This window comes from Pteropus alecto, unplaced genomic scaffold, assembly GCF_000325575.1.
Source record: "Pteropus alecto unplaced genomic scaffold, ASM32557v1 scaffold270, whole genome shotgun sequence".
In the NCBI taxonomy this organism is placed as follows: Eukaryota; Metazoa; Chordata; class Mammalia; order Chiroptera; family Pteropodidae; genus Pteropus; species Pteropus alecto.
Window position 1 is genome coordinate 2,356,052 of NW_006430735.1, and position 23,913 is coordinate 2,379,964.

Below are 23,913 nucleotides of genomic sequence, written 5' to 3' on the forward strand. Positions count from 1 at the left end.
AATATAATCCACCACAAGAAGTGAGAAAAAAAGAAAGTAAATCATATGATCACCACAACAGGTGAAGAAAAAAAGTCATTTGAAAAATTTTCCTTTTTTAAAAAAAATTTATTATTTATTATTATTTATGCCTACAGCACCTGGTCTTCCTAAGTGGTCTCCCATCCAAGTACTAACCAGGACTGACCCTGCTTAGCTTCCAAGATCAGACATTGGGCTTGTTCAGAGTGGCATGGCTGTAGACCATGGACCATTGCTCCACTGGGGCATGAACCCAGGACCTTCTGCATATAAAGCAGACGTGCTAACCACTACACTATGGAACCACATCATCATTTGAAAAATTTAACATCCATTCATAATAATAACTCTTAGCAAACTATGAACAAAAGGGAGGTTACTGAATCTATTAAAGAATAGTTATAAAAATCATAAAACTAACATCAAACTTAATGGTAAAATTGAAATTCTGAAAGCTTTTTCCCTTGCTAATGCCATTTATATCCAGCATAGACTTCTTAACCAGTATATCAGATAAGAAATAAAAGGAATAAAGCTTATAAAGAAAGAAAGAAGACTGTTGTTATTTGCAGATGACATAATTATACAAACAAAAAATGCAACAGAATCCAAAGGTCTATGGTTAGAATGAATAAGTGAATTTAGCAAATTTGCTGGAGATGTGTGTATGTACACACACACACACACACACACACACACACACGGAGAATTGCATTTTTATATATAAGCAACAGATAAAGAGAAAATAAAATCTAAAAGTACCATACTGAATAGCATCGAAATACAACAAATAGACCAATGTAATAAAATAGAGTCCAAATACAGACTCACACATACATTCTTGCTTTTTATGACAAAACAGTGCCCTGGTGAAAGGATCACCTTTTTGATAAACTGGGTCAGTTGCATATACTTATGAAAACCAAATAAACCTTAAGTTCTACTTCATACCATATATAAGAATCAAAGTCAGATGCATTGCAAATCTCAATGCAAAAAGTAAAACAATAAAGATTCAAAAAGAAAACATAGGAGAATATATTCATAACATTGGGGTAAACAAAGATTCTTAAATAAAACATATATATTAGCAATACTCCTCCCTTAAAAAAGATCATTTTGAGTACATTAAAATTAAGCCACTGTTTATCATAATACACCAATAAGAGTGAAAAAATAAGTTAATGAGTAAATATTTACAATACATATATCAGACAAAGGACCCACACCCAAGATATATAAAGAACTTCTATAATCAAAAGAAAAAGCGGATTAACTCAATAGCAGAAGAGGATATCCAAATGCCAAATAAACATATGGAAAGGGGCTCAACTTCACTGGTAATCAGGGAAATGCGAATTAAAATGACAATGAAATGTCACAACATATCTACTATGATGACTAAAAAAACAATACTGAATGTTAATAAACATGTGGAGCAAATGGAACTTTCACACACTCCTGAGAAGAGTATAAATTTGTATAAATATTTTCAAAAACTATTTGGCAGGGTCTGCTAAAGCTGAACATATATATACATTATGACCTAGCGATTCCACTCCTTGTAGAAATTCCAGTAGAAATGTGCACATATGTTTACCAAAAGATACATATAAGAATTTTCAAAGCAGCAATATTTATAATAGCCTCCAACTTTATAGAAATGACTCCCATAAGCCCAGATGTGGGCTACGCTGGAAGGATATGCATGACCTTGGGTTAGGCAACTCTTTGCCACTGTAGAAACATATAGCTGGAAGTTGTCTACTAACCTGACCATAGTCTTTGTGGCTAGACAGCAAGTCCTTGCTTATAAAGGGATCTGAGGAGTTGATCTCTGTTTCATCCACAGGGAGAGAAACTTAGTAATTCAAATTATAACTGTAGCTGCAGTGGTAGAGAGGTAGTGCCAAAAGTGAGCTGCAGTCCAAGAACGATCGCTCTCAAGATTTCAATACGGAACACTAATGTTTCTGTGACATGCTTAATATCCATCCTACCCATGGGTGGGTCAATGATAAAATTCTTTGGAAATCTGAGGGCAGGAAATCAGGTTTGGTGGAAGAAGCAGAGAAGATAACTTGATAGGAGTCGTGTATGTCTAAGGTCACTAGCAAATATTTTTGGGACAGGTTGATAATTTATCCTGCTTTCTGCAAGGATATGAGTGGCACACGTTTTCCTCCTCCACGAGATCATTCCCTTTCCTAGTAACAGAACGTTATCTGTATTCTCTTTCTGTCACTTCGCACGAGCAGTTTTGCAATCTCTTCTTTTGTTAATTTTCATCTTCATTACTGCTCACATTTGTGCATGTATTTGCGTGTGTGTGATTGTGTGTGTGAGAGAGTGAGATGTCCATTAAATTAAATAACTTTTTCATGAGACTGAATTACTTTCTTAATGAAAAATGCCTATCAGGTTGTGGAATATTTACAGATTGTGGCTTCCCTGAATTTTTAAATGGGACATTTTTCTTTTATTGCCAGCAGGTTAAAGTCTTCTGTGGTACACCCTTGTAGTGTGAAAGCATGATTTTTCTTTATAAGCATTCAAAGAACTGAACATACAACTTAAGAAAAGTTGAATATGTGTGTGTGGTATGTGTTATATGCGTATTTATTGCAGGGGGTGTTAGGAATCATGATTACTGGAAATATGTGTTTTCTCAAGAAAGTTCTTGCTTTCTAGATATTCCTCTTGTAGAAAAAAAGAAGACAATATGCACAGAGGGTAAGCAAAAGCTCTCATAACAATCACAGTGTTCTTACACTTGCTTGTAACTGAACTGAGAATGGAGATTCATAATTTCCAAATAAAATACTTTGTTAAATAATTATATTTCTAAAATGTGCTGACTACCTTTACTGACTATCAGCTGTTACTAAAGCATTTTCATACATTTATTTAGACTTATTCATGCTTACTCCAACCACACCCCTTTTATATGACCACGAATCTTCTGAGTGAGGGTTTCCGGACTTTAGATAAAGTTACAAGCCCAGATTTGGCAAGGCAGACAGGGAACGAATGGGGTCCCTCCTTCTGGGAATGCAGGAATACTCTTAGGCCAAATCAGGATATAGTTATTCCATAGGATACTGAGTAACCATGGTGGATAGTTGGAAGGGATGACCTTGACAGTCCCTCTCAACTTTAAGAATCTACTAATCAAAACTTTGCTCTCATATTCAAAAAAAAAAAACAACAAAAACTGAAAAAATAAGTAAAGTCGTCTGTGTATGCGAAAAGCCAAAAAAAACACAAATTGTTACCTTGGCATAAGGAAACAATCAAATATAATGGAATAAAGACTATGGGAGTAAAATCTGTCCAAATACTAAGAAATCTGTAATAAAACACAGTGATAGTGAGAACTACTCTAATATCATTGATCGGAAAAATGAATCAAGCCAATTAAAAAGTACATTTTATAGGGAGGTCCACAAGACAAATTGTTTTTGCTTCAATTCACATTTTCTATTAAGTAATTTAAAAGAAACATTAAATCATACTTTGCAATAATGAAATATTTAGGTAGTCTAGAAATTTTAATTATAATCAATATGTATTAATTCTCTGCTCTCAATCACAAATGTCTATTCAAGGTATATTTGCCGTGAGGCATTAGTAACTTCCTACTGCAGTATATATGTAACATGCAGACTTTATTAGTTATTTCCTTAAAATCTGCTACTACTGTTGATGCTCTTTAGTTGGAGCTGATAATAATCTCTGAAGCACAAACACTTGTTCTCCTATTTTTTCTGGGCATAAATGAAACCTCTCTCTGATCCAGGTGAAACATTTATCACACTTAGGGTAAATAGGGAAGGAAGGCATCATCAACTGTCTATAAATACAGAGTATCCTAAATGTTCAACAAGACTAACAGAAGCAGCTAAAAATCTTTTCCAGTTTCTTAAGGATGGCTGGGGTTTTCTCCACCCCTTTGCAGTATTTTTCATGTACAATTTTAAGCATAGTATTCTTTCCCAAAACCCTGATTATCTGTTCATGACCTAAATGTCAAAAAGGGGAAAAAAAACCAGTTGACCTTGTGAATACAACTTTAAGTCCACAAAATAACATTGTATTTTTAAAATAATACAAAAATCCAAAATAATTTTTTTTGTGCAGTCTCCTTTAAAGAAAGCTTGCTTGTACAAGTCCATCAGTGAATATTTTCCCTCATTCTCTGAGAGATGTGGCAGTTGAGTAATCACGCAGGCTGCTCTAAAAATGCATGTCTAGTTAATTTAGGCAGTTTATTTTGATAGCATTCACCTCTTTTTGATTATAGCAGGTGTTTCAAGGATAAATTTGTTGAAAATTGTATTTTGTTTAAACAACAGCAGCATGTACATTTATGGCCTTACTATATTAAAAAGCATTTATTGCCTGGAAGCAATAGATACAATTACAAACATTTATGACAGTAATTGGACCTATTACTCCTGCATGGAGCCTCATGCAGACCAACTCATTGCCACCTGTATTTACATGTGTTACTGGTAATTGTAAAAGTTGATTTTTAAAAATCTGGTGCCTTATTTTTTTTTTAATTATGTGAATATTTTTGACAAAAGGTCTACCAAAAAACTATGAGAATTATAAATGTAGTTTCTCCATTATTCATATAACCAGCAGAATCTCATTTTAATGACTAATATATATATAAAATATATTCCTGTATTCTAGCCCACAGAATATATTATACTTTTTTGCTCATGGATACAAGAATCCTATCAATATAGCCTATGCAACAACCAAAGTTCAAGTCTTAAGAAATGCTCTTTATTCCTAACTATAACAATTTATAAATCCTTACAGGTCAGAAATATTTAGAAAGCTAAATTTTACTAACACTTCTTACACTGCATCCAAACACAAAGCAAGTTACTCTCTCCACTGCTCTGAAATAAGAAAAATGCCCTCTATTGTTTCCAGATACAGATTTGTCTACAATAGTAAACAGAAAAAGCCTACCACTGTACACATCTCAGGATTTGGCTTCCAATTTGAAGAGACTTAGATCTAATAGAGCAATTTTGTGGTCCCTCAGGTTCATTTAAATGAAATTCCATCTGCTGATTAATGAAGGCCTTTCTCCTCCCTCTTAGGTTTTAGCTCTGAAAGTGACTAGAAAGCCCAAAGGCTCAAGACTATTGCAATGATTCTATCCTTAGCACGACACTTCCCAAAAGGTTTCCTGCTGTGAATCACCCAAGGCAACACCCGTATGGTTTATTTATGTTAAAACAAAATCCAATTGCTTGGAGTTGAAATTTAAAGTTTAAGGTACTTTTTACAATTGCAGTCGGAGAAAGTCAGACACTGAAGAATAAGTAAGGATGTATAAAAAGCAGTTCAGTGAATCAAAGGCTTGAAATAATTAGAAACACATGCTTCCAAAGCTTAAAAAAAAACTCTATCAAAATCCTTTATAATGAACCTAAAGATTTACATAATGACTAGAGACTTTTTGGTGAAATGAAGGCAGTACCTAGCTAACTATCTTTTATAATAATAAAGCAGGAAACATTTAGTTAAAATTTGGGGAAAAAATCTATTTAAGTTATTAATCAAAATTTTAATTACAATATCCACAGGGTATTAAAGCATGATAGAACATTTGCTCATTGCATTAAATACCTAATATTATTATAATATACAACCTTTTAGGAATAAATACTGATTGAAGAAAAGGGCCTATATAAAGTTTAGCTGAAAACTGATTTCACACTTTCTACTCATTTCTGGGAAAGAGGAATAAATATTATTGTTTACTTGGTTTCTATTATGGTAAAAACCCTTGACATGAAAAAAATCATTCTGGTAAAGACTAATAAGATTGATCATTTTAACAAATCATTTTCCCTCGGTTCAATGAATGAAGTTGTGAGACTGAATACAGTCGTGTGTTTGCTTAATGACAGGGATATGTGCTAAGAAACGTGTTGTTATGAGATTTCATCTTTGTGCAAACATCATAGAATATACTTACACAAACCTAGATGGTACAGCCTACTACACACCTAGGTTATATGGTATGGACTATTGCTCCTAGGTTACAAGCCTGTATGCATGTTACTGTACTGGATATGGCAACTATAGCAATGGTATTTGCATCATGTCTAAACAGGAAAGGTACAGTAAAAATATGGTATAAAAAAATAAAAAAAGGTACACCTGTATAGGGCCTTTACCATGAATGGACCTTGCAGGACTGGAAGTTGCTCTGGTTAAGTCAGTGAGTGAGTGATGAGTGATCGTAAAGGTCCAGGACATTACTGTCCACCATTGTAGACTTTATGAACACTGTACACTTAATCTACACTAAATTTATAAAACAATATGGGATTAAATCAAGAAAACAGAAGATGATGCAATCAAGACAGGCATTCACAAGATGTATGAGGCTGCTGCTGGTGTAAAAAACATACTGTTTTATAGGCCACTGTATAAATACTGTACACTTAGGCTACACTAAACTTATAAAAATATTTTTATTTATAAAAAATTAACCTTAGCTTATTGTAACCTTTTAAACTTTGATTATTTAACTTTTCAATTTTTGTAATAACACTTAGCTTAAAACACAAACACATTGTACAGCTATAAAAATTTCTTTATAAAAATCTTTGTTCTATAAGCTTCTGTTTTTAATTTAAAAAAATTATTTTTTTTGCTAAAAACTAAGAAACATACACATTAGCTTAGGCCTATACACAAGGTCAGGATCATCAATATCACTGTCTTACACCTTTTCATCTTGTCCCACTGGAAGGTTTTTAGGGGTAGTAAACACATGGAGCTGTCATCTCCTATGATAACTGCATTCTTTTGGAATACTTCCTGAAGGAACTGCCTGAGGCTCTTCTTGAGGAGGTGTCACTCTTTCAGAAATACGTCCACGGTGGTTTGCTTTGTTTATTTTTTTCATCATATATTTGCTTGTAAGAAGATAATGAACCATGAGCATTCCTCTCTATTAATGACAGCTATGACGTCACTAGGTGATAGGAATTTTTCAGTTCTATTGTAATCTTACGCAACCACCATTGTGTATGTAATCCGTCATTGACTGAAACATCGTCATGTGGCACGTGACTGTATACAAATGAACAACAGATAATGGTCAGACCATTAAACAAAATAGAATTCTGACCCACAAGCTGCAGCAACTAGTCCAGGAAGCCAAACTCTAGCAATGGGCCCCAAATGGTCAGGATTTAATAACTGTCAGCTTCCCCATTTCTTCTGTCCCTTCACTACCACTTCCAATGTAGAACCAATCAGACAAAGCCAAATATCCTCCCCTGACCAAACACATAGGAGGCCCTGCTTCTAAGATAGACCACATCCAATGTCCAGTCATATCTGAACATATCTGAAGCCTTCCCTTTTTTCCCCACTATAAATCTTTTAAATTCTCCTGCCTGCCTTTGAGTCTCTGGCAAATGTAAGTGATGGTGGCTGGCTACAAGTAGCCTTTGCTTGTTCTCATTTAAGTGGTCTCCAATTATTTCCACAAAGTCAAATAAAGGCTTCCTTTTTATAGTAAAAAAATAAATAAATAAATGTAGAGAATAATTTTTCTCAAGAAACAGCATTAAGTATTTATTCAAAATTAATCAAAAATACAAAAAATGAAATCTATATGACTATCTATCTACATTTTCTATTACCCCAGAAAAATGAGACAGGCAGAATTCTTTGGCAGCTCTGTTTCAACTACTATTATTATTCAAATTAGGAACTGTCGACTGATTCACTTAAAAGTTAAAATAAAATACTGTTATGGAGTTTAAAATATTTCAATCATAGAGGAAAGTATTATCCTTTGATAACTGTCAGGACTCTGAAGAAGAGACCCTCTCAAAAGCTGAAAAAAGGTAATAGCAGATACAGCCGGTAGGCTGTTTTGACGGTATACTCTTGCAGCAATGAGTAATTACATAACATTTCTAAATCTAATTTTCTTTTAATTTTAATTTCTGCTTCCTGCTCTATGTGTTTTGCCTTTCAACTGGACTTCCACCTTCAGCAACTACTTGTTTCTCTAAAATGACTCATTGGCAGACTCCATTTCTCGCTATTGGTCTGTGCCCTCAGATCTTAATGGTCCATATGCTTGCCTGTATTCTAACTACCAGTTCTTGCATGACTCTGTCCTATCACTCCTCTACCCAGATCCTAGACCTTGTGCTTTGACCCCAAACTGCTGAGCTTGGCCAAGCCATATCTGCTGCCTGGCACTCAGTTGGACACTGATGGTAGTTTTCCAGCACTACGGACAGCCAACTAAAGTTTTGGTTTATAATTTTTAAAAATATGTGGAAATGCTCATGGTGTTTTGTTAAAAAATGTATAATCTCAACTGTATATATGTAAGTACACAGAAATAGTGGTCAAAATAGTTTAAGTAATTCTTCTGGCATAATTCTAAATGCTTTAGATATAGTAAATCATTTAATCCTTTTAATAACCCTTTGAGGTAGATTTTATAATGAACTCCATTTTATAGAGGAGGAAACTGAGGGACAGAGTGGTTGAATAACTTGCCCACAGGGTCAAACAGCTAATAAGAGTTAGAGCCAGGATTTGTATTCAAGCAAAGAGGATTCAAAATTAGTGCTTTTAACCAGTATGCTATATTGTCATTAATCAAACAGATAAGAGCCTGGATTGTAGATTTAAGTATCACATCTGTAATTTACTAGGCAAAGGCAAGTTACTTAGTTTCTCTATTTCAGTTTCCTCATCTGTAATAAAAGGTACCTACATCTCATAGTGCAATGGGAAGGATTAAATGAGTTAATATATGTGAAGTGCTAAGAAAATCACTTGACACACAGTAACACTTAGTAAATGTTAGTTATTATATTATTATCAAATTATTATATATACCTTCACCTGGGAAAAAAACTAGGAAAGTTTACCAAAGTGATACTTAAATGAATCTGGTTATATCCACATGTAAGACTATAAGGCTGATATTCATAAATATTCCCTTAAATGACAGAAGCATCAGTGTAGAAATTTTGTAAATTCTTTCTGAATACTGATATAGGTACTGAACAAAAGAGGACTACAGCAGAAAACAATATTACCATAATAATATTGTAACGTAACAAAACTTAACATTTATTAGCCATTTATTATGTGTCAGACACTGTTCTTGGTACTTTACAACTCTGTGAGGTAAGTAATATAATTAGTCCTATTTTACAGATGAGGAAAAGGTAAGGTAATATAATTAGTCCTATTTTACAGATGCCCTGGATTACACAACTAGTAAGTGGTGTAAATATAAATTTCGGTTGCCAAGGGGAAGTGTGTGAGATAGGCTTCAACTTCTTTGGGTCTTTATGGCTATGAGAGTTCCACTAATATTTTGAAATTTTGGCTCAGTAAGTTACGAATTGATAGTAGGACTAAATGTGTGATCGCTACCCTCTAATTCACAGCATTCTGCCTGCCCCCCTCCCTTTGAAATATTGCTTCATTATTATTATTATTTTAAAAACAAAATTGTATTTTAAAGACTCAGATTAGGATAATTCTTAACTAGTTACAGATGTAATTCTAGTCTGATTATAATCACAGACATTTGCTCTTAATTTTAAATTCCATCAGAGTGGTCATGTAACACCAGTGAGCACTCTTGGTCTAATAAAGAACAATACAAAAGAAATAAAAACACAGCAGAAAAGAGAAAGAGAAATAACAGAAAAAAAAAGGAAGGGAAGAATAAAAGTACAAGATGCATTCTTTGAGAACTGCAAACAGTAACAAGTGCTGCCAGAAATAAGGATAAACTAGCCTAGCAATAAAAACCCGATTACAACCTTATAGAGCAGTGGTCCACAACCTCTTTAGTATCAGACACTGGTGTTCTATGATAATCTAATGCCTGATGATCTGAGGTGGAACTGAGGCAGTGATGCTAGTGCTGGAGAGCGGCTGTAAGTATAGATGAAAGCTTTGCTCCCTCTCCTGCTGCTCACCTCCTGCTGTGTGTCCTTCCTAACAGGCCACGGACTGGTACCAGTCCATGGTCTGGGGGGTGGGAACCCTGTTATCGAGAGTATACAAAATAAAATACTGGTATATGATAGAATCTCATCAAAGCATACATACTATCATATGCAAAAAGAACAGAAAAGGAGATTTACTTTTTTTTGTAAATCCCTGTTAGGAAGCATACAAGAAATAAATTGAACTTATGAGAAAAAAAAAGCAAAACAAACATTTGAATCAGTGCCAGATAAATATGGGACTTATTTACTACTAACACAAGATCATTTAAAAATTATAATGAATTTAAAAATTGAAGTCCTTTATTTATCTCTCACATATCTATACTAATTAAAAAATAATCTAACAGTGATCAGCAAAACACATCACTCTGAAAATAATTCCTTTTTTTTCCCCCTCAGACACAAAGTTGAAATCTCTAAATATCCTAAAAGGCCTATGTTGAGTGAAAGGTATTGTTTTGGCCAAAAGTAAAGGAGAGTGTTTGGTTTTGGTAGAGTCAGGATTTGAGGAAGAATGGGATCTACCATGAAGGTGAGGTCAGACTCTTCTGATGAAGGATAATGAGTCCATGATAAACCTCATACATAATCAGATTATTCTTATTTCTGAGACAAAAAACATTTATCTATTCATAAGTCCCTTAATTTCTCAAAGCAATGTGTAATTTTATTTTTTTAAGTAAGCTGAACATTAGCTACATCTGAAATACTTTGAAGAAAGAAAAGTTTGTGAGATACTAGGCACAAAGACCTAATGATCTGGAGAGGAATTCTGAATGAGCAATCAAATACGACTTTATGTCAGTATGTTTTTACCACAAAAATCTAAAGAATCTAAGGAACAAAAATAACAAACTAATCAAAAACAGACTCACAAATATAAGAGGACAATCTGGTGATGGCCAGAGGGGAGCGGGGTTGGAGGACTGGAAGAATGGGTTAAAGAAGTACAAATTAGTAGCTGAGAGATGATCACAGGAATGGGGAGCACGGCAGTTAGCATTATGACTAGGGGGAGAGCCAGAGAAGAGAAAAAGCAATCAGGGGGATCGTTTTCTAAACTATATAAATGTCTAACCAATGTTCTATATACTTGAAACTAATAATAAAATAAAATTTAAAAAAAAAATTCATATATTATAAAAAATGCTAAAAACAAAACAAAACCCTGCAAAACCTTATCTGACATTTTGGAACGCTGCCTGTAAAACGTGATGGTATAATTAATTTTGCACAGTATATTCTCATAAGATCAAGGCTGGTAATGTATGGCATGAGACTGAGAGCCCAATTTTCAACTGGTTAATTCTTCCCCCAAACAGGAAAACATCGATTCTCTTTGATTACTGAAATATTGGTTTGTAATAGAATTTGTCCTGCACTTAGTTTTGTAAAACTATACATGTTAGCAGTTACATTTCTATTCTTTTTTCTTTATTCAGTTATTTCTACGATGCGGAAATCAATGACCGTGCTTAAAAAACACTCTCTTGTGATCCTATGAGGTTCTAAATGAGATGTTTGATTTCAAGAGTTTACTTAGCTTGAGAGTAAACAAATTAAACTTGCTTCCTTGTGGGATTAAGATGTTCTTGAGAGTTCCCGACCGCACAATTATTTTAACATGTTATTCGAACTAGAATCACAATAATAGTGATTTTTAATTTTATGAAGAGACTGTCTTGATAAAACTAAAGAATGAGAAATGAGATTTTTAGAAAAAATACATTTTTGCAAATTATGACTTCCAGCAGAAATCTATCTAATCACTGAAGAAATTCTTATTAATATGTATTTATAAATAAGAGATATGGAAACAATGAATTCACCCCCAGTGTAGCAAATAATAGCTGTCTTCCATAATGATTGGGTAAATATATGGTATACATGCTACAGGATTTGCCCATTTACTTTAGATAAAGTTTGTTCGACAGCTGTTCAGTCTAGTAAGACCTCTACTGTCCTTATCCTGTTCTAGGACTGCCCTAGGAGTCTAGCTACTTCTTACTGTCTCTAGGATACAGTTCTACAAGCCCAAACCCAGGCACTCTAAGAATGAATTGGCTTCCAGGGCACTCTGAAAATAGCTATTGTTGAAGGGCTTCTACTCTGGGGGTAGATATAGGACCACCTTTCCAGTGATATGCTTTCCTGGAACCCTGCTCCATAATGCTGAGGCTTGTTCCCAGCATCCAAGGATGAAAATCCTTTAATTTCTTTAATTTCTAGATGTCTTTCTATCTCCTTTTGTAAAGATTACTGTATTATAGTCCTAATGAGAATAGTACTGTCTAGCCATATATTTGTAAAGTTCTTACTAATAAATTGTAGGTAAAAAGGAAACAGAACCTGATTAAAAGGGCCAGTTCATTTGGCCTAATTTCTAAATCTTATTGTATATAATTTGATTATTTTCTTAATATTTAACTTTTAATCATATGCACTGAATAGATTATATAAGGCAACTTTTAGATGTCTTCTGTTTTGCCATTCAGCAGAATTCTATCTTCTAACACTACTCGGTTGGTATACAGTCCTGGAATTCCAATTTCTGTCACGATTCGCCTAAGATCTAGTGTTGCTTTTTGGACCATATTACATTGTCTATGCACTCAATGACAATTTACTGAATCTCTAAAAAGACAAAGCACTGGAAACTGGATCACAACACTCTTCTTAAATGACTGGTATAATGGGAGTACCCTTGACTCTGAAATTGCCTTATAAAAATCTATTTGCACAAAATATGTTCTTTCCTCTCTACCTTATTGTCGGTCCTAATCGTGACTTTCAGTTGTGGTAGTACACGTTCCACTTCTAGACTCCATTCCGCAGCATCTGTTGTGGATTCTAAAATATCTTCTTGTTTGGCAGACTCGTTCATATCCTAAGAAAGGAAAGATATCACAAGATCGAGTTTAAAAAAAGAAGTGGTAAAATTTTGAGGCATTTTAGCAGCCCTACACAATTTATATCAAGCATGGTAGTGTTAAAATTATAGTGGCAGAAGAAACTCTCTTCTGTCCTATTTATGTTGAAAGAAAACAATGCACCAACCTGGTAGAACAGCAAAATAAGTATTTTAAAAAAGAAGCAAATATATGATTCAACTATATTTACAAAGAATAATGTTTTTGAGATATCAGAGTGAAAACGAGAAGTACTATCAACGGACAAGCCATTTATGTATGTTAACTGGCAACAGCAGAAGAGATACAAACATACATGTTTGGTAAGAAAACATTGCCTTAGTTTGAATTCACTATTCTGAAATACAAACTCCAAATCTGAAAGACAAAAAAGACAAGATGCCAGAAGCAAAGGGTTCATTATTCATAGATTTTGTATTCATAATTAAAGTGATATTTTAGGTAGGTCAAACAATAATGTAGCTTAAAAATGTGATTAAATACAGACCATTTGAACTCAAATAGAGTAGGACCAAATTTCTGCATTTGGTTTCTGCTGTTGAATAATAAAATCAATTCATGCCTGTTTTAGAATAAAAAAGGAAACTCCCTCCGCCCCATTTTCTCAGACCTTCACATTTTAGCATTATATAGGAGTCTGAAAATGTAAAGAATGAACAAATTAATGATTTAAGGGCAAATTCTAACATATTAATTTTGGTAGCAATTTTTCTTTTCAAGCTCCCTTGATAAATTACAAGAAAATGTAAGAGAAAATATAAAAATTAATATAAAAAAAGAAACCCAAGAGACATAGACACCCACACACAATGTATGAACTTTATATGGGTTCTAATTTGAACAAACGATCTGTAAAAAGTCACTTTTTTGAGGCAATCAGGGAAATATGAATGTAAGAGTATTATAAGGAATTATATTATATAGGTATGATAATATCATAGTGATTATGTTTAAAAATAGGCCTTATAAATTAGAGCTAAATGCTGAAATATTTACAGGTGAACTGACATGATGTCTGAAATTTGCTTTAAAACTACGGGCCGAAGAAAGGAGGGAGGTTTTAGAGGAAACATGACTGACAAAATGTTAGCTGTTGAAACTGAGTAATGTTGCATAAGGATTTATTATCATATTCTCTCTAATTTTGTATATGTTTGAAATATTCCATAATACAAAATTTAAGAATAAAAGACTATACAAACAATCTCATGGTGAAATTATATTCTCAATGTGAATTTCTGTCACTAACAGACATTTCTTAAGTGAAAGCTCATTAGGGAAGTCTTTCCGATCTAGTCTAACACTAAGTACAGGATTTGTATTTTGCTTGGAGCCTGGGGTCTTTAGGGTCTTTGAACTCACTCCCCACTGAGTCTTTTGGGCATTGCTGACATAAGAAAGCCTCTCTCTCCTATCTTTTAGCTCATATTAACGAGTTCTGAACAGACTAGGAACATTATAAGCAACATATATTACTTTTTGTTCAGAAATTCAGGGGGCTATGTAGTTTAACCACACAACTAGAGGATGGGTAACTAACACATACTTTTACATTTTATAATATGTAGTCTGAATTTATTCAGTTACATTTTATTTAAACAACCAGAGTTTTAAAACATAAGCATTAATTTAAGAAAAGTAAAATGTGGAAACTCTTAAGTAAAAATGCTCAAGATTCTATTTTAAACCTTACAGTGCTTATTTAAATATAGAAACATTGTATTATTTTGTGTACTTAATAGAATGCTATGTGTGTCTATGTAAATTGAATCCAGGGTAGCATAAGAGCACCATAGCTAGGGAGAGGCTACTGTATTCACAAAGCAGACATGTGTGAAGTTGTATCAGAATGTATGTGATGGCAGAAGAAGAGATACTGGGTGTCCCAGTTGAAACCTAAAGCCATAGGGAAAGCTTATATCAGATAACTCTACATTGGCATCCATAAAATGCGCATACTTGGAGGAGCCAGGTAACTGCAATTCACTGGCACATCCTAGTACCTGTCTTGGGCTCCAGGATGTTCAATTCTGATTGGCTCATTTTCTATACCAAACAGGGTAGACTTATGGGGATAGGGGTGGAATGGGAGGATGTATGCACTACCATGGGTATGAGCCCTGACATTTGGGGTGTGTGTGAGGTATATATACAGGCTTGCTCCTACCAGGGTTTTAAACCCTCATATCCCAAACTCGCAGAGCCAGGCTGAGCCAAAGGGGAACATCTCAGCATCAGTTTTACATGATTCTTAATAGAATGTAGAAATTCTGGTTGCTGATTTAAAAATGTTTGATTTACAGAACCACTATTTGGGTGAACTGAAGCCGAATGCTACTGATTAAATCTCTGAGCCAATGCTCTCGAATCCATCCTCTCATTTCCACCCTTCCTTCTTCCATTTCTTTCAAGAGTGTGAAGCACAGAATCGCCAAACTAGGCCAGAGAGATGTACTCATCCACATTCCCACTTTCTTTGAGCCTGAACATAGACCTGTTCAAGTTGTGCATAATGTATTCAAAAATTTTACTCAAGGAATGGCATTTTTTTAAAAAAAATATTTTCACAAGGGCAATGGATTAGCAATGGCCCTGTTTGAATGTGACTCAGAATCTAAGAGTAGGTACCTGGAGATCAAACACTGCATTAAGATATCCCAGTGCATAAGCTACTATTTGTTTTTATATTGGGTCCTTTAGTAAGTTGCATTTATCCTTCTTAGTTTATTATTTTGTTCTCTTAAGTAATGATTTGCTAACTCCTATTCTCAATGTCCTAAAACGTTTTAGTGTAGCAGCTCAAAAGTTTTCACTCACTCCTAAGCCATAGTTAATACACTGAATGAAATGGCCCGGTTACTAAATGGAAAAAGGGCAAAAAAGAGAACATTAAGCTTGGTAGAGCAGCATTAACTTATTTAAACTACACAGTCTCTTTCTACTTCCATGTTTGCACATCTATTTCATAACCTTGTTCCTCACTCAAAAATTCCTAATGCCTAATAACTGGATACATTAACTGAATAAGCCCTATGTAGGACATATAAATCATTTAAAAACTCTATACCATGCCTTGGCTATAATACTTTGAGAAAACCTTTCCTTTCCAATTGTTTCTCCTTTTAACAAATGCTATTTTATATGGAACTATTAGTAAAAGAGAAATAAACTGTTGTTTCCATTTAGTCAAAATTTTATATCATCATGATAAAGTCCCTTTCTGAAACAACATTAACTAAGATAAAGTATAGCTCTTGGGAAGTTGCATTTTCCAGTTCATGCTGCTGAAGAAACAATTAGAAGCTCAATAAGACACAGGCTATCCAGAAGTCTCATTTATAATTAATTAATTTACCAATAAGCCATTTGTTAAGCTACCACAACAAGCAAGGTAAGAATCTAGGCACTGTGCTCGATGTGGAAAGATAAAAGGATTTAATCCATGCCTGCAACGAGTTTACAGGCTATTAAGAAGAGTCTGAGGCTAGTTAATAGGGGTAATAATTGGTCCTGAGAAAAAGAAACTGATGATAACTGACCCTAAAACTGCCAAAGGAAGAAGTGAAGATGACAGTCTAAACCATTCCATAACAACCTTAGGATCAAATAGTGGGGTAAACCACCAAAGTCAGTCCAAGGATAAAACATGCAGTATTATTAGCCTGCTTAGAGTCCTGTTTTGGTAAGTAATATCTTTTCCCAGGTAGTATTAATGGAATGATTAAGCATGTGAAGAAATACTATGTGTTGTGTGTGTGTGTGTGTGTGTGTGTGTGTGTGTGTATGTACGTACACATATATGACAGTGTTTCTAAAACTCAATTACTACAAAACTTCCCTTGATCAACACCTTGCCTAGTAAACATATATGGCCGCATGGGCAGATCCAAGAGTGAAGCTCAAGGCTCAGGCATCCATAAAAAGACATTTACTTGAGAATGGAGACCCCAAGTTGGAAGTTACAGGGAAATCACAAGTCAGATGGGAGTCTGGCCAAGGGAACTTAGGCCAAGGGCCTGAGCAGAAACTGAATTCACAGACTTTCAGGTGAAAATGGGAAATGAGGGAGGGCCAGAAGAATCTCAACACTGAACTAGTGATGAAACAAGAGCAAGTGGAGGTGCCTGAGTCTTCAATTACCAAGACAAAATCTCTGCCTCTCAGGAGGATGAGGCAACACTGTCAGACTGGATCCTGGGTCCTGGTAAAGGCTGACATTTACTGACCATAACATAATCTTTTCTTGATGTCTCTTATTGCATTATTCTAAAATACAACGATGCCCTCAAGACTGAGAATCTGGATATGACTGATCCCACACTAAATGATCCCAGATAGCTGTAATTTTTTGCATTCCTATGTCTGTTTTTAAAGTGTTCTTGTAGCTTCTCTTGTTATCAAGATGCCAGGGATCACCTTGGGATGTCTCCTTGACTGCCTGTTATATCTCTTCCTCCTCCTAAACTGCTTGTTACAATTTAGGTAAAGTAAGAATATGGGAGTGGGGCGGGGGAGGTGCCGGAGGGGGAGTAAGAGCTCGGGAGAGGGCGGGATGAGGTTAGGACTCTTCATTAAAATTTAAAAAAATCAAAGAAGTTATACTTATTTTGTTTGCTCAGAGACCTTTTTTTTCATTTTTCCTCATCTGATGCTTTGTTCAAGATAGGACAGGTGGCCAAGAAGCTAAGTACCAACTGTAAAACATATGGTATTACCATGAATTAAACAGGGTTTCTCCTAAGGGCATCTAGTGTTCCTCTTTCTTTACCATATATCAATAAAAGAAAAGCTAGACAGAGGGATAAATAACAAGTTATTTCAATCAAGAAGAGCATTCCCTCAAAATTCAATGACTTTAACAGGTTATCTTTAAGGCAGAGAGTTAAATCTTTTCATGTCTCTACAAGTCAATTCTTCTTCATGATTAAAGCAGCATAAATCATGAGTTTGATTCACTATTATCTTTTCAAATTAGGTTTTACATGATTTAACACTATTACTATGAAGAAAAATGTTTAATACCATATTAAAAGTATTTTCACATTTGTTCTGAATAAGTAAATTAAACCTTGCCTATAATCTATCAAAAGAAATAGACGGTAGCCTGTCTTTAAATATATGAAGTTCATAATAGTTTAAGTTCAATTTTAACATTGTCAAAAGAAATTTTATCTTTACTTATGTGAACTGAGATTTGAATAATATGCTCCCATAAAGCAAAAAGATAAAAAATAAAAAAAGGAAAAAGAAAGCCCCAAATTCACACAAAATGAATTTAATTTTCCAATAAGAAATCTGAAATTATTTCTGAATGTGAATTTAACTTCCAATATTATTTCTGTTTAATATATCAAAACCTGCCTTTCCTACTACTTTAGCTACTTGAATGTACCCTAAGTGCTAAGGTAAAATCATCTCTGGTTATTTACTTTTCTCAAAATAAAACCAAAAGAAAGTACTCCAAGAAGTATGTATGAAGAAACTACCATAGACATCTTGCTGTTGTAGATTATGCAAAATAAATTTAATTCTTTAAGGCTTGAATTTTTATAAGGCTTCTTTTCTTTGAGATGGCAACTTCATGGATATCCCAGTGCCCAAGTACATTTGAGGAGCTCAATTTATATACCTGAGAGAGACATGGAAGTCCTATTAACTGTCAAGATTCATTTTGTAGTCTTAAGAGTCAAGGAAAAGGGAACTAAGTTGTCTTGAGAATCACCACAGTACGGTGTACATGTAGAGAGGATGGGTCTGAAATCTTTTTTTTCCAAATGGATAGCCTGTTATCCCATCACCACTAAACTGAATATTACAGTTTCCCCCCACTTATTTGCATTGCTTTGTATACTATTACTACATGTTTGTATTATTTGGATTCTTTTATGAATTCTGCACTGCTTCATTAACCTATTTCGGTGTGTAATTTTTTTTCAGACTCATAAAAATTACACAAATAGCACAAAAAATTCCCACATACCATTCATCCAGACTCACCAAATATTAGCATCTTGCATAACCTCAGAGGAATTATGCATAAAGGGATAAAATGTTTATATCTGGATGCTGAGATCTGAGGAAATTTTCACATTTCTCTTTGTACTTTTCTGTGCTTTCATTTAAAAAATTTACAAATTTATTTCACTTTTGGAAAGAATCAAGTGTTTTCAATAAAAGCAGGTAAAATTATAAGTTTGATTAACTTCCCAAAACTAGCAAGTACAGGTGGTAAATGCTTTAGATGTGTGAATAGACAGAAGTGTGTTTTAATGGTGATGTGAGGTTTAAATTAACCCTACAAAGATGTATGGAATGTAAATAGGCAGAAAAGAGACACGCCACGTGTTTATAGTGAGAAGCATCATAAGTCAAAATACTAAATAAATAAATAAATAAACAAACAAACATAGTGAAGATCATGAGAAGAGTGACCAGGGGCTTAGAAAGGTGAACACTGAGGAACAAAAACAGCATTGAGTACATTGTGACAGACCTTAGAAGTTAGGCTGAGGAGTGTGAATACTGTCCTCTAAGCCAGAGGGCAGGTAAAGAAGACTCAAAAGCAAGATACAATGACATTATTTATCCAACGGATCTTTATCTAGCTCAGGTACTGTTCTATTCCAGGGACAGGGAATAAAATAGTAGAGATACTCATAAAATAGCATTCTAATTATGTTTTATTAAGATTTATGGGTCATAAATTTGTGGATCATAGTATTACATGGAGTTGGAGTGATAAAGGAAGATGTCACTTAGGAGGTTAAATATGAGTTGAACCTTGAACATTTATGAGTCTAGCAGAGAGATGATGAGAAGGCATTTCAAATAAGAGACAGAGAAGAGGAAGGATGGGTGGGATAGGATGGGAGCAAATATGCTTGTGAGGTGTTTGGAAACCTATGAAAAGACCCATTTACCTGGAATAAATCTATTCCAGCAGAAGAAAATAAGATTTGGCTATGTGGACTAGTTGTCAAATTGCTAAGGGTCTTGAAAGTCAGACCAAAAACTTATTGTTTTATAATCTATATAAATGACCCTGTAGGCATTGAAAAGACATCAGTTACTGAAGTCAGAATGGCTTGATAACAGTCATGTTTTGGTAAGATAGAGAAGTATGGTGAAAAATATTTTGAAAAAGGGTAGGGGTGGAATTAAAGGATAAGGACCAAAAACCATTTGGAATATTAGTGTTCCATAATCCAGACAGAAGTGAAGAGGACCTGACTTTGAAAGACAGTGGAAGGGATGAATAGGAGAGATATTTCAAAGATTGCATCCAAAGGTCTCAGTGACTGACTAGATGTTCTGGATGAAAATGAATCATGAGTCAGATATTCAAAGCACTAACACTGCTAGAAGTGAGTAGTGATAGGACTGGGTGGGTTTAAAGATTATAGATTTATAGGGGACTGAAAAAACTACACATTTTAGGTACTCAACTAATATGCTGAATTATGTAATAAATATCTGCTATTAGTGTTGATTTAGAAAATATAACTATTCATTTATAAAATGGCAGCTCTCAAATGATTGCTGGAAAAAAATCTTTGTATTACTTTTCCTCAAATTCCCCTTAGTCATTTCTGTAGGAGGCCTTATGTGACAGCAGATTTAGTCTAGTGGGCCTTCAATAATAAATCATGTGACAGATGATGAAAATAAAACTATGACATCAACAGGCATTCCTAATTTACATCAAAATGCAAGATAGTTGATAACTTATATCCTATATAAGCTTCTTACTCAAAAATACTCATGGCAGTCTAGAAACTGATTCGTATTGAGATATTGGGGCTTTTTCTATTCTCCTACAGCACATAATGTTGGTAACTAATCCCAACCTCTAGGAAAGGTGAAACATTATATAAAATAAGAAATGCATAATCTATGCCAGCATCATACTAGGTGCTGTCCACAACTTAGGTTATATTAATCTCAAAACAACCTGGGAAGAATTGTGTTGCCATTTTATAGATAAGAAAGCAGAGTCAATCACAGGTTAAGTCACTATGGGTATATGCCTGGAGTTATAGTCAGGATTGCTCAATAGCTGCTATTTCCACTGCATCTATCTTGAAGGTATGGGCTCAGATTTGGAAGAGACTTTGAAAAGTCCTTAACCTACTTCTTGCTGGGCTCCCAATAAAACCAGGATGAAAATAAGGATCTTTCCTATTTCAAGTATAGATTCAAAACTACACTAAAGATCAAGCAAACTCTTTTATATCCAGCAAGAACTATGTGAGCCTCCTCTGAGCAGTGAGGAGTATGGCTTTTTCCTCTGACCTACATTTCCTGTTCACCTCCAGGTGTAAAACTGATGAGGTGGTGCTAGTTACCAAAGAAATAAAAACATTTATTCAGTCATATTATATTTCATCACACTTAAACACATGGCATTTTAATGATTTCTCCTGTGAAACAGACTTCTCACAGTCACAACACAGATAGTAGGACTAACATTCAAATATTTTAAGAAAGAAGGAAAAAAAAAAACTTTTCTTCAAGCAGGAATCAGAACCAGTGGTAACTTATGGGGCAAGTTATGCTATAGAACAGTATTTTTCCCCCTATATTACTCAGAAAGGACATTTTGTTAAGAACCGTAAATTATACGTAAAATAAAGAAAATTTAAAATATTTAAGATATTAACCAAAGTAGATGCATCTTCTTCCCTTTTTTGATTACAATATTGCAGACTTACCACGATCATACTTTAAAACTGAAATGAAGTTTTTATTCTAAGCCCAGATTTTCACTTCCTTACAGCTTTTGCTTTTTAAGCTAAAAATTCTCTCATCTTGGTACGATGAATTTTTGCTAAGTAATTAAAAACCAATTGTGTTTAAATCTTTTGAGATAGTTGGTTTTATGCTGTCTAACTCAGGAGTTGGTTTCTAAAACCTCAAATTTAGCATCTCAAGGAAGAATGGTATCTATGGCATGTTTAAAAAAATGTTTTGAAATGAAGTGATGGGCATTTAAAAATAGAATTTAGAGAGTGCGCAGCTTCCCTTCCATCTTTTTTTCACTGGGGGAGGAGAATGACACATTTGCATTATGCTGCCAGAACACTGTTGCTGTGATTCTACTGAGCTTCAGAATGGAAGGGGAGCTACAAAGACCACTCTTAATTACAGTGTCACTACCAGGAACATGCAGTTTCCAACTGACATATTCAGATTAGAAATAGAAACGATCAGAACACCCCCCTAACACCCTGCCACCAGAGACTTCCTTCCCTGCTCCCACACCTCACATCTCTGAATTACTACACCCGTAACTATCACGGGCCCTGCCCAACTGTCAGAACTTGAATATAGCACCAGTGTACTCCTCCATGATCATTCTCAGGGAGGCTTTAGCTAAATTTCAGATTTCAAAAACATCTGGGAATCAGAGGGACAGAGAGACTGTAAAACTTTGTGGGCCTTAAAGCCTAATATCCATCCAAAATTTTTTTCCTTCTAAGAAAAGCTCTATCCGAATTCCAAAAAACAAACCTGCAAATGAAACTTTGGAGGACAGAGCAATTCTTCATTAATTGTAGGAGTTATCTTCTTGAAAAGGACATTTGGCAAAACCATAATTGGGGTAAGAGAATTAGAGGGGGAAAGCACACGAAATAATGGCTTTAAACATATTTTTTAAACTTCAAAGTAAATACATGTTCTGAAAAACACCTGCTTCTAAAACAAACCAATTTCATCATTGTAAGCATTCATTTTTGATGGGAGGAACCATTTTCTTAGAATACTGTTTTCAATGTTCATGAAACAATACTGTTGTGTCATAATCCTATTAGGTAGACATTTCAAAGTTAGTCAATGGCCACACAGTGGCCATTTCTCAAACTGGCAGTTACAGGCTTCAAATATGTTGTGATAGGAAGATGGATCATCAGGCCACCTTTCAAGGAAAGGTGTGCTGCTCAACTGTAGGAAATGTGGCCAGGAAAGAGCTTCCTGCTGTCAGCTCCCTCAGGCTCTGCCCCACCTGCAGTCACCTTGCCTGGGGCTATGTCCTTCCCTGGGCAGCCTGCCTCCGGCTACTGAGCAAAGCAGGCCAACAGTTGCTCCAGAGCCCTTCACCAGGCTGGCCAAAGCTTTGTCAGTCCTGAATCACAGATAGACTTTTCTCTTGCCCCAATCCTTTCTTTCCACTTCCTTTCATAATAAACCTCTTGTACCCCAAACTCTGTCTCAGTGTCCACTTCCAAAGAACACAATTTGCAATATATGTCTTTTTCATTTAGGTTTTCTCTTGTTCCACTTACCACAAATCTCAGGAGAACGCTTGTGTATACCCATTTTCTAGAATTATCATGATACTTAAGAGCACACTTTTCAGGGCCTAGACTGTACTTTCATTAAATGAAAGAAAGGAATACAAGTAGAAGGTACATAGAAGAAACAATTATTGTTGAGAAGTATTTTTCTCCATAAAGATTAAATTTGCCTATAAAATTAAAAATATAAAATGGCATTCATTCATGCATGTATTCATTCAATATTTTTCAATATTGAGCACTTCCTATACACCAGGCACAGGTAAAAAACTGAAAAAAGCTGTCAGTCTGGAGGAGTTTGCATTCTAGTGGTTCAGATAGACAATAAACAAATCAGAAATTAATACAATGCCAGAGTATGTGAAGAAAAATAAAGCAGAATGAGGGGACAGAGAATGACTAGAGAAGGATCTGTTTCAAAACCACAGGTAGAGAGGGATTGCTATAATCCATACATTGCTGGGCTGGCATAGTCACATATACATTTAGTATACCAATTTCATAGATAGTATATATCATTCTTGTTCTAGTGAAGAATTCATCACATTCAACTTTACTAATATTTCTTCTCCATTGTGAGTCCACCTGCTGCATGAAATATAAAATCTTAAATCTATGTTA

General features: G+C 34.6%; 1 protein-coding gene and 1 pseudogene across 1 annotated transcript in view; both read right to left on the minus strand.

Moving 5' to 3' along the window:
• Positions 1 to 23,913, minus strand: part of IFT57 (intraflagellar transport 57) — a 49,461-nt gene that overhangs the window by 12,567 nt on the left and 12,981 nt on the right. The window contains exon 6 of the mRNA XM_006905446.3: positions 12,832 to 12,954. Within this exon, the coding sequence (XP_006905508.1) occupies positions 12,832 to 12,954 (123 nt within the window). The remainder of the gene's footprint in view (positions 1 to 12,831; positions 12,955 to 23,913) is intronic.
• On the minus strand, positions 129 to 244 carry LOC112485223 (annotated as a pseudogene).